At 38.4% G+C, this 12509-nt stretch overlaps 1 protein-coding gene across 1 annotated transcript in view; it reads left to right on the forward strand.

Annotated features, from left to right (window-relative positions):
• LOC124368021 (xanthine dehydrogenase-like) overlaps window positions 1–12509 on the forward strand; it is a gene marked incomplete at its 5' end in the record, with an annotated part of 48548 nt that overhangs the window by 6170 nt on the left and 29869 nt on the right. The window contains 3 exons of the mRNA XM_046825293.1: window positions 1772–1952; window positions 2669–2852; window positions 6942–7140. Coding sequence (XP_046681249.1) covers window positions 1772–1952; window positions 2669–2852; window positions 6942–7140 — 564 coding nt within the window. The remainder of the gene's footprint in view (window positions 1–1771; window positions 1953–2668; window positions 2853–6941; window positions 7141–12509) is intronic.

The following is a 12509-nucleotide window of genomic DNA, read 5'->3' on the forward strand; positions in this document are numbered from 1 at the left end:
TGGTGAAATGAATGTGTTATGGGTGGTAAAAAGCACTCTAAATGTTAATTCAGACCAAAAGCTATACCTGTTCCAAATTTCAGCACAATCCGTATAGCAGTTTCAGCGTGATTCGAGGACAAACCTCCAAACATCCAAATATCCAAACATTCCAACTCTCGCATTTATAATATTAGTGGGATCATTGCAAAGACCTAAACTACTAAAGTAGTAAAGTCCTAGCACTGCACTGTGATATTTTTTTCAATATTTGTGTTATTTGTAAAGTAAAGTGTACGAAAAGTTTCTCTGTGCATTGGTGGAACTGACAGTACTAATCGGAAGATTATGAGAAATACAAGTCAGCTGAATCAGCCAGAGCACTGCACATCAGCTGGCTGCTCAAAAAGCTTTGGTTTAACATTTATTTTTATTCAGAATAAAATTTAAACAATTTTTACGTTTTTTAGTTTCAATTATTACATTTAAAAAAAGTTATATCTCATTGATTGAGAAAATGTGTTTTACTCTGCCAGTCAAGAAGACCATTTTTTTGATACTTTTCACCTTGTAGCGCATATTTTTTTCTGAAAACGCATTTTTAAAATACAAAAATAATTTTAAAAAATAACCCTATCATACACTTGAAAATGGGCAAGCACTTTAAAGTGATATAGATAGTACTTGACGAGTTAAAGTAATTGTAAACATGAAGAAAGTGAGTAATAAAAGCCAGAGTTGGAAGTTTCTAATGATCTATTAACCATTTCTGTAACGTATTTAGCATAAGATATCACTGTTAATGTTTCTAATTTGTATTAGTTTTCTATCATAATCAACACTCAATTAAACATTTTATAAGAGTCTAGATTTGTCATTCCAAGTTCCAAGTTTTATTTAAATTCTTTTATGTAAGCGATATATAGTATTTATAAAAAGTAAAAGCGTTAAACATTAAAGGTTTAATGTTAATTCTAATTTTGCTATTCAGTTCATAGATTAGAATTATAAAAATAACATTAAACTATTATTCCAATTTAAAATTTGTTAAAGTTCACGTTGAGATTATTCCAGCATATACATATGTCCTTAAATTACTCTGTGATCACTTAATGATTTGTCAGGTTGAATAAATAAGAAATGTTATATATGGTAAGGGTAAATATGAAAGTCCCAGTCACTTATTCCCTACACAAGGACTTACACGAGGGACTTAGAAGAGGAAGTTTATATTCAATTAAACAAAGATATGAGATGGTTCTTGAACAGAAAGTAGTAAAGAAGTAAAATTGAAAATATCACTTACAAATCAGAGAACTGTAAATGACATCTGACTATTAAGTTGTAATAATGACTTCTTTAACCTATGTTGTTATTTCTATGAAAGGAAAAAGTAGAGTATTAGAATGTTTTCACCAGAAGTTGCTTTCTTGCTGCCAACAGCAGAAAGAGAAATTTCCCCTTCACAACCCTGCTTGACTATATATAAAAATTCCCATACATTTTGAATCTTTTTATATCATTTTTTGGAAGTTAAACATACACAGGCTCTTGAACAGGAGAGGTAAAATTAAATATAGCCCCTGGCAAACCGTAGACTGCAAATAACATGTCGCGATGGTAATTTTTGAGTTGGGTTCTCAAATTGTGTCATTATTTTTACTTTAACTTATTAACATTAATCTATCCCCGTTGTTCATTTTAGTATTAGAATGATTTCATAACCCTATGAGTTTCATAGTATAAGAATATAGTTGGATAATATTTAGTTTGTGGGTGTCCCATGCGATAGCGAACGTGAAGCACACCATCGAGGGCTCTCATTGGTTCCCCTCTCAGTATCACTTCACCATGGAGACGCAGACGTGTTACAGCGTGCCCTCGGAGGACGGGCTGGACGTCTACCCTGCCTCCCAGGCTCCCAGCAACATCCAAGACGCCATAGCGTACGCCTTGGGCATTCCCCACAACAGGTATTTGTCAGGTCGTGTAACTTAACTGTATCCATCCAAAATTACATTTACTGGAATTTATTGAATTTTAACGAAGTGAAAAATAAATTTATTTAAACTGTGGGGAATAAGTACGGAATGGGTCAGTTAAAACATTTGTTGGTTGGGTTTTAATAAAAATACGTGAAGTAGATTTTGTTTCAAAATTGTTAAATATTAGTGAGATTCAGCAAAGTAAATCAGTCATCTCAATTAATTTAATTTTTCCAGTGCCATCATACGATAATTGCTAAAAAGTGTTTTGACTGGAAATAAGCACGCATATTGAATTTAACTAATAAAATTACGTACAGTAATAGGATATTTTCATTGATTACAAAAACAGCTGGAATAAGTATAATTTGAGTTGGGTTCTCAAATTGTGTCATTATTTTTACTTTAACTTATTAACATTAATCTATTCCCGTTGTTCATTTTAGTATTAGAATGATAGAGAGATATAACAAACACAAATTCTGATGATTCATACAAATAATTAATAACAACACTATTCATTTATTCGGGAAAGTTCTGGCGTTCTGAACGTGAACCAAAAAAAATCTAGATATATAAAATAGAATTGTTAATTGATTTTAGAGATTCCATGAATTGAGTTTTCAAATTGTGTCTCAAGAATAATTAGTGAGAAACATAATATGTTTTTTTTAACTTCATTATTAAATTTTTTGCTTTTGCAGCATCAACGTGTCAGTGCGGCGTATTGGCGGTGGCTACGGCGGGAAGCTGCTCAAGTCTGGGATCACAGCCGTGTCAAGTGCGGTGGCAGCACATCTTCTGCAGCGGCCTGTCCGTGTCATCATGACACTTGAGGAGAATATGGAGATCGTGGGCAAGCGTGCTGGCGTCCTCTTTAAGTACAAGGTACGCACTCTCCCTCTGTGGTCTCGGTGAAACTAGATTTCTAGCGGAGGCCTGGCTAGCATAAATTTAATTAACATTGACTACTTGTCAATATAGAAATTACATGAGAAAATCTGCCTTCCCTCTCTATTTTGTTCCCTGCTTCTTGTCATGATGAAGGTTGCAGATGAAGGAAACAGGATTTTTCCGGACATTTTCCATTGTTCAGTGATACAAAAAATCAGTAACACTACATTTCGAGATCTGCAATCTGATCTCTTCTTCAGGTAAATAACTAACCTAACACAAAATTATATAGATGTTATGGTTTCATTTAACCCATTGGGCTAGACTCACAACCGTTACTTGTTCAGTGCACTGAACCTGAACTTACGATCTCAGCGTGAACACGGTGTTAAGATGTACTAATTCAGCGGGGTTCTTGTTTCTAACGATATATTGTGTACCATTTCACTTTCTGCAGACCATTTGATATTTTGTCATGTACAGGCTTACCAACTATGAGCAAAATATCTTGTATTTTTAATTAATTGTAATTCAATGACAGGGTTTGTTTTCTGATGCTATTTGCACTGTTTTTGGCCTAAAATCACTGCAGATGTACCTTACAATAAAATTTGCCAATTTTCTCAAACTAGTAAAATTATGAATACTATTTTATTATTTATTTGTGACTGTAATTACTATTTTGTTCTGCCATAAAGCTAAGGGCCAGCCTGCAAAATGAAACAAACTGAATGTATTTCTTTGCAAAAAAACAAGTCTTTGTTTCTTGAATAATTATCTCAAAGTTTTGTCATTAATTTTGTAATTTATATTATTTACTGACACACAGAATCTCAAATTATAAATTAAACCAGAGGTCTGGTTTCTTTGAAACATAGTTGTAAAACAACTTGCTGAGAATTTAGCCTAATTATTTTCATTGTGAGAAAGCTAAATTTATGTACTGTATAAAGTAATAAAACAACTAAACTTGGCAACTGCAAAAAAAATAGGTATAAGATGTCATGCAGGACTAAGCTGGCAACCCATGTACGATAATATGAAACTAAAAAATAAATAATTAATTTAAATTGCAATATATATTGAACCTAACAGAAATACGATAGATACACTGATTCCCAAGCATGTTGTAATGAGTCCCTTCATATTATTTATATTAGAAAATTAATTGTCCCATAAAATTTTCTGGCACCTTCCCCCCCCCCCTATTTATTAATGTATTTCATAATAAATAACTTATCGCGACAACAAATATATGTCGATCTAGGTAAATGCTACAAGTGGCAGAGATTCGGCCACAACATCAAGTACTGTAATAGACCAAGGCCTAGTTGTTCACACTGTGGCGAAGAACTAGATTGATTAAATATTCAGTGCCACAAGGATCTGTACTTGGGCCATTTTTATTTCTTTGTTATATAGTTAAATTACCACAATGCCTCGCAGAACTCAAAATTAGTAATGAATCTTGTCTGTTTGCTGATGTCACAAATTTAACCGTCCCTGACAAAAATATTGAGCACAACATTTTTCATGGAATAGAATCAGCAGTAAACACAGTAAAAAACTACTAAACACGATAAATCTATTGCTTACTGAAAATAAGTACACTTTTGTCAAATTCTCTTATCAGAATTCCAATAACTTGAGTAAAAAACAGCAAATTCCAGTCAATTTTCATGATAATACAATATTTTTATGATTAGTAGTAGATAACAAGCTCAATTGTTCCTTTCACATTGATAAACTATGTTCTACATCAAGTTCTGCAACTAAAGGTTATCCCTATCTTGTAATTTAATAACGATTATTCTATTTATTTTGTTTTGATCCACACACATAACTCATATGGAGTGGAAGTGTATGGGTCAACATCTCTATGTAATATGAACAGAATTTTATCCCTTAAAAAAAAGCCATAAGAATTATGTTAAATCTTAATCACGATGCACATTGTAAAAATCACTTCACTGAAATGGGAATAATGACGGTTTACAGTCTCTATATACGAGGGTCGTCCACAAAGTAACCTCCGTTTTGGAATAAAAAATAAACCAGTTGAGATACAAAAAGTTTATTATATAAATATTACAACTACAGCTTTTCTCTACTTTTCTACATATTCACCATACAAATTCAAGCACTTATCATATCTTTTAACAGTTTTTGAAATTCCGTCTTTAAAAAAATCTGCCGCCTGAGAACGTAGCCAACCTATCACAGCGTTTTGAAGCTCTTCATCACTCGCAAACCTCCGAGATGCAAGCCACCGCTTCATGTACGGGAAAAGATGGAAATCACTGGGAGCCAAGTCCGGGCTGTAGGGGGGTGGTCAAAAACGTCCCATTTGAACTTTTCCAAAAGTTCTGTTGTTCTTTCAGCTGTATGAGGGCGGGCGTTGTCATGGACAAACACAACACCAGTTATCAGAAGACCACGACGCTTGTTTTGAATCGCTCGTCGTAGCCGTTTTTAAGGTTTCACAGTAAGCTGCAGCTGTAATGGTCGTACCACGTTCCATAAATTCAACGAGCAAGATGACTTAGCATCCCAAAAAACTGTAGCCATCAATTTTCTCGCTGAAAAAGATTGGCGAGCTTTCTTTGGCTTGCTTGGCGAAGCAGTATGACCCCATTGCATTGACTGTTGTTTTGTTTCGGCATTCACATAGGCTACCCAAGTCTCATCTCCTGTAACGATCCTGTTCAAAAATGTTTCTCCTTAAACGTCATACCGAGTAAGAAAGTCTATGGCAGAACTCATTCTTTTCATTTTGTGATCATCGGTGAGCACTTTTGGAATCCAACGAGCACAAAACTTGTGATAGCCTAGTTTTTCTGTCACTATCTCATGCACAAGACTTCGAGAAATTTCAGGAAAATGATCTGAAAGTTCCGAGATTGTGAAGCGACGGTTCTCACGAATTTTCTCATCCACTTTGTTCACCAAATCATCACTGACGAAAGATAGCCTACCACTCCGGTCTTCATCGTGAACGTTCGTTCTTCCATTTTTTAAAAAACGAACCCATTGACGGACTACACCTTCGCTCATAATGTTTGGGCCATACACCGCACTCAATTCACGATGAATTTCAGCTGCTGTGTAACTTTTCGACCACAGAAATCTTATTATTACACCACGCACTTCACACTTGGCAGGATTTTCTATCACGGCGCTCATGTTTTTACGTTGTAACAAAAGAACGCGCGATCGCACGATGCTCTCCCTTGCACAGCTAGAAGCGTACTGAACAGCTGCGCACGCCGATGTGAGAATGGCGGCGCTACCCCCACTACTTATCGCGCCACACGCCCAAACGGCGGTTACTTTATGGACGACCCTCGTACATAAAAACCGTTTTGTATGTAAAAGATATTATTGGCACATTACCTAAAACTTTTGACAAACATAGCTATAACACAAGAAATAACACACTAAAAACAATTCACAAATAATTAAACATAATAAAGACATTTTCTTAAAGAAGCCAACTTATATAGTAATACAGTTTTTAACGTCCCACCCAACATCGATAAAATATGAAATAAATTTTACCAAGTTCAAATAATTTTTAAAAGCATTTCTTTTTAAGGCTGCCTTGTACAATTTTAATGAATACTGGTCAAAAACAAACTCATAATTTTGTGCTTTCTTTTTTGTATGTAAAAATGTACAAAATAACAACGTATTGGAAGAATGAAATGGAAAGAATCCTCGCCGATTAAATTTCTGACTTCTGGTAGTGCGCAAGGGCTTCAGATTAATATTTCCTGTTTTCCGTCCATTTTTTTACCTGTATAATAAGATTTTTTTTTACACTCTGCATGGATAGAGCTAGTCTCCCAATTTCTCTCTTAAAAAGAAAATTTTAATGAGCTGAACATCAGTGTTTGACGATTGGTAATAAGCATTTTTCACGTCAAATAAATTTAACCACAACTACCCTTACAAACGTATTTGAAATTCCAAGCAAATCATCAAAATCTGTCTAAGATACTTAATAAAATGCTTAATTTTGTATCTGTTGGAATAAAGAATTAATAAGTGTTAATGGTAATCATGAGAGATGGGTTTTTTTAGGCTGGGGTGGATGAAAACGGGGTGATTCAAAACCTGCACGTAGACTACTACCAAGACGATGGAGTGTCGCAGAATGACAGCGTTGCTCCTTATACCCAGTACTTCATGACAAGCGGCATCTATGACCCTGCCACTTGGAGTATCAACTGCTACGGTGTCAAGACAGACATTCCCAGTCACACCTGGTGTAGAGCCCCAGGTGAGCACCCCCAGTAGTAATGTAGACCAAACTATTGCTCCTTGTAGTCAGTACTTCAGAAACGCTGCAGAGAGGCGTGGAGGTCCACCTCAGCAGTCGAGAGAAGAGAGACAGCCATAGTAGAGACAGACTGCGTCAGTGGTGTGCAGGGAGCCGTCCCCATCAGCACGAAACCAAAAAAGGTGCCCAGGGCGTGAGGTAAATTGAGACCAAGAGAGTAGGTCTCGTGAGTAAAAATATGTGGAAATAGCGCTCCACCAATAAGCACGTCAATGCCACCAGGGAGGTGGAAGGTTGGATCAGCCAGTATAATGTTTTTTAACCTTATTCATGACCTCCTGAGATATTTGCACTCGTGGGAGGTCTACAGTGATTTGTGGCAATATGTGGAACGAGTGCGGGGCGGCAACTGGGTGGCCAGCAAGAGTTTCCACGCCCAGAGTTAAAAATCCGCGTGTGTGAGCAGAGGTTTGAGAAAGGCCGGCGACATTAATAGTGGCCGGACGGCGCTGTGTACCCAACAGTTGGGAGGCTTTCTCGCTAATAAAATTTAGCATGCTTCCTGAATCAATTAAGGCATGAAAGACATAAGCTAGTCCGTTAGAGGCGGTGAGCTTGACAAGAGAAGTACCCAGAAGAACCGTGGTACTAGGGGCGAGGTCTCGATGCAGTGTGCCATGAGCGTGTAGTGTGGTGTGTTCGGCCGGGCTAGGAGGTGAGCGCTGTGGTCGCAGGCGTGGGGCGGACAGCAGGTGTAGGTGTTGCACTGCTCTGGGCAGGCCGGCCGCTGTCACGGCCGTTCTCCACAACGGGACGAACGCGGTCCGACGTACTAACACTGGACCGCGTTGGCCGATCAGTGAAGTGTAGCAAGGTATGATGACGACCACGACATGTTCGACACGTGAATTTAGACTGACATTCACTTAATCTGGGCGTCCCCAAACAAGAAGAACAGCGGTTTTGCTGTTTAATAATCCCGTGCCGTTCTTGAGGTGTCTTTTGGCCGAAGCTGGGACAGCCATAAATTTTATGACCGCTCTGATGGCAATAAAAACATGATGGGCCTTGTTTATAGGCCGAGGAGGGTGGAGAGGAAGCCGCTAACAAGCTCACGTTTTTAAGAGACGATTTGGGCTTATCAAATCTGGGTTTTGACCCAAAATAAGAACTTGAAGCGTTCTTGGGGTCCACAATATTGTCATGTAGACTACTGTCCTCAATGTGGCTGCATTCCTGGTTGAGAAACTCAATTATTTGTTCAACCGAGGGCAAAGTATGAAGCTCTTCCTTTTTTCGAAACTGTTCTAGGCGGGTGACCATCCGATTATCAATCTTGCATAATAACAAGGCTGAGAGAAGTGGGTTGTTACTAGTGATGTCATTGTTTAATGCTTTAAGTGATTGCGTATGTTCGTGAAAAAGATTAAGGAAAAGCACGGATATTCTTCACAGATGTGCTGGAGATGACAGGAAGGTCTAGTATTTGATTTAAATGTAGTGTGAGTAGACGCCTAGTATTATGATAGCGATCCTTCAGCAGCTGATAAGCGATTGCATAATTTTGCTCAGTTATATTTGGCGACTTTATCAGAGAGAGTGGTTCGCCTGAAAGCACGCTCAAGAGATATTGAAATTTCATTACATCGCTTAAGTGCGCATTGTTGTGTACGGCATGTTCATAAACGCTGATGAACGTACAGAAGTCCAAGGCAGCTCCATCAAAAGTTTTTAATTCCAATTTTGGTAGCCGGACGTTGACTTGAGGGGAGGCAGGCGGAATAGTTTCGCTTTTATTAGCTTTAGCTTGTCTCTTGGTCTCAATCATAAGCACGTTAGCAGAAACGTAATCAACTAACTCGTCCACGCTCGCTAATGCGGAATAGTTAGGTGTATAGTCGGTATCTACTTTTAATTCCAACTCGTGGCACAAGTCTAATATTGCTGTCTAAGTCTCTGAGTAGATTTAGCTCTGACAAGCAACTGCTGAAGTATATTTGGATCGGAAGTGTTAGTTAAATCATAGATACTTTGTATCTGAGAAAAGAGGTGTTCTCGCTTTGCATTGGCCACTTTAAGAGACATCGCCATGTTGAAAGTGTTTGTAGAAAACTAATCAATTTGAGTAAAACTTCAAAGGTGAAAAGTAAACAAAATATTGTCCTCTTGAATTGAGACAGTGATAAAAATAGAAACTAAATTATTTTCCTCTGAAGTATTTTCCCCAAGAAATAAGAAGTATCTAAACAATATAATACAATTAAAAAAATTTAAAAAATATTGTTTAGTTTTTTGAGGTAAAAACCCAATAATAATGCAATAAGTAGAGTAGGCTCGTATAGGCCTATAGTATAGTTTTGTTTTGAGAAAATAAAATAAACTGTTATTATGGCAAAACATAAACAAAACAAGTTTTTATTAAATAATAAACAACAATTAAGGTTACTGTTGAGCTAAATTCAGCTATGATGTAGCAAAGGCTCTGGAAACAGTATGCGCACGTACTACATGTAAACTGTCAGTGGAAAAGTATGGTAGTGTTGTGACAGTAACCATAAACCATGCATACATATGCGTGAGCAATGTTCAAATAGAAATTATAATAAACAATTGTGAGCAGTAAGTAGCTTTTTTTTTCTTTTTAAGCTGAGACTAGAATATAGTGTTGACAAAATAAACATTTAATTTTGCAATAAGGGTGCTCGTAAGTATAGAGTCCTGCTCAAGGTAAAGTGTCAATAACCAAGATTGTTTATATTTAAGTTCGCGTAACCTGCTTAGAATAATGCGTATTACAAGTAGGGCTGATAACCAACAATATTGAGAAGCGGTAACCATTAAACAGTAATCAGTTCACCTGTGCTGTGACAGTCTGAAAGCTTGTTTGTCAACAAAACAATGCAGTCGACAGAGCGGAGCACCACAGCTGATATGATCACGACGTCACAGCTGATATGATCACGACGTCACAGCTGATATGAGTAGAGAGGGGACCGGAACCCAGGTTTACCAACTGCCGAGCACTTTGCTCTGCAGCTGCACGAACTTTGCAATCGTGAAAGAACCTGAAACCACGCTTTGAAATATGCACTGTATAGAGCTTATGAGTTGAGATTGCACTGATATTCACCAATGGACTAAAGTTCTTATTATCCGGCTCGTTAAGGACCATGAAAAGAATGGATTTTGGTTATGAGAACCGTGAAATAAGATTTTAGAGGCTCGATTAAGAAGGACCACTTCACACTAGGCAGTGAAGACGCCGAACACACTGATTTTAACAAGAGTTCACCAGGTTACACATAATGAGTTTATGAACAGTGCATATTCAAATAAAGTGCAGAAAATAAACAGTTACCTTTGTTTTCATGAGGGGTAACCGTAGTCTGCTGTTGTTGAGGGCCAGGTTGTGATCAGGAAGTGTGGAAATAGGCTGCTGTCTTGTAGGCAGGCGTGTGTGAGAGAGAGAGAGAGAGAGAGAGAGAGAGAGAGAGAGAAACTTTATTACATAAGCTTTGAGCTTAGAAATGGTGTCACAAGATACATTATTTTAAAATTCTCAAGTCACAACTTTAAACAGTTTTTGAGTTTGATGTCTTCAGCTTGTTGGCCTTCTATCACAGCGGGCTACAAACTCCTCAATGCTATACACAGGGTCCTCAACCATCCACTTCTGAAGTCTTCTCTTGAGTGTCTTCGGGTTCCCGCATTTTAAGTCCACTGGAAGGAGGTTAAAAAGTCTGGATCCAGCATATGACGGCTTCTTAGAAAATCTGGAGGTTCGGTGTACAGGGAGATTGAAATTATCACTGTTTCGAGTGTTGTGTTGATGCACATTTGAATTTCTTGGTAAGTTGAGGGTAGTCGAAAAGGCAACAACCTCGCAGATGTAAATGGCAGCTAATGGAAGGATTTGGAGAGTTCTGAAGACATCCCTGCAACTATCTTCCCTCTGAAGGCCCCCAAGAACTCTAACAGCACGCATTTGAAGAAAAAAACTCGCTGGGTGTTTTCCTTTGAACAATTTCCCCAGAAAATTATCCCGTACCTCAGTTGGGATTCAACAAGTGCATGATATGCTGCCCGTGTTGCATCAACTGTTCCAACACTGTTGTTTCTTCTCAGGGCAAAGATGGAAGAGCTGAGCCTTTGGCAGTGGTAGTCGATGTGGGCGTCCCAACATAGTTCTTGATCCAGGATTATTCCGAGGTGTTTGGTTGACTCAGTAACCTGAATGTCTGGAGGACAGGTGATGTCATTTTTAAATTTGCCAAAGAATACCTGTTGAGTTTTGTTTTCATTGAAAACCAGGTCATTGTTGGCGCAGTATTCCATGGCTTTACTGATAGAGATAAAGTTGCTGATCTCCAGAGGCTCCAGTTCTCTGTTGCTGGTCAAGAGCACCGAGTCATCTGCAAACATGACGGTGTGGCTGTAGGTGTCCATGTATTTGGGGAGGTCTGGTGAAAAAAGTGCAAATAGGACAGGGCCCAACACAGACCCCTGGGGCACTCCTCTAGATACACCCAACAACTCCGATCTCACTACACTAGTGGTTCCCTTAACAGTATGTTTGATCTCAACTAGCTGCTGCCTGTCACAGAGGTAGGATCCAAACCAGGCGAGTGCTGATCCAACTATACCAAAAGTTCGAAGTTTTTCTAAGATAAGCTGATGGTCAAGGCAATCAAATGCCTTGCTGAGATCCAGGAAGGCTGCGCAGACCGTGTTCCCCGCTTCTAAGCTGTCAAGGATGTGCTCTACTATATCTGCAACTGCGGTGATGGTGGATCTACCAGGTATAAAGCCGTGTTGTCCCCTTGGCAGAAGGTTGTTCTGGTGTAGATACTTCAGGAGGCAAGCCAAAATCACTTTTTCTAGTACCTTGGAAAAAGTGGGGACCAATGATATTGGTCTATAATTCCCCATCACATCAGTTTTTCCTTTTTTATGAAGAGGATAAACCTTAGCGATCTACATGCTGCCAGGGAAGATTGCCTGAGCCAAGGATTTGTTAATAATATCAGCTAATGGTGGACAGAGTTCCCCTTCACAAAACTTCAGGAGCCTGGAGGATATGTCATCCACGCCAGTTGATGGAGTTGGTTTTAAACTTCTTATAATGCATCGAACCTCATCAGTAGTTGTTGGATGAAACGAGACCTATCCATAATCCGTAGCTGGTTGGAGGAGCTGAATAGGTAGGGTAGTTCTCTGTGAAGTGTTTGCTTTAAGCGTTTCTCCAGCTATTGACGTGAAATATTCATTGAAACAGTCCGCAACCATTTTGGGGTCTTCAACGACTTTATTCGAAACATTCAGCTTCCAGGTGATTTCTCTCGGTTCAGCACATGCTCTTCTTTCAGAAT

Source organism: Homalodisca vitripennis, chromosome 8 (assembly GCF_021130785.1).
Source record: "Homalodisca vitripennis isolate AUS2020 chromosome 8, UT_GWSS_2.1, whole genome shotgun sequence".
Taxonomy (NCBI): Eukaryota; Metazoa; Arthropoda; class Insecta; order Hemiptera; family Cicadellidae; genus Homalodisca; species Homalodisca vitripennis.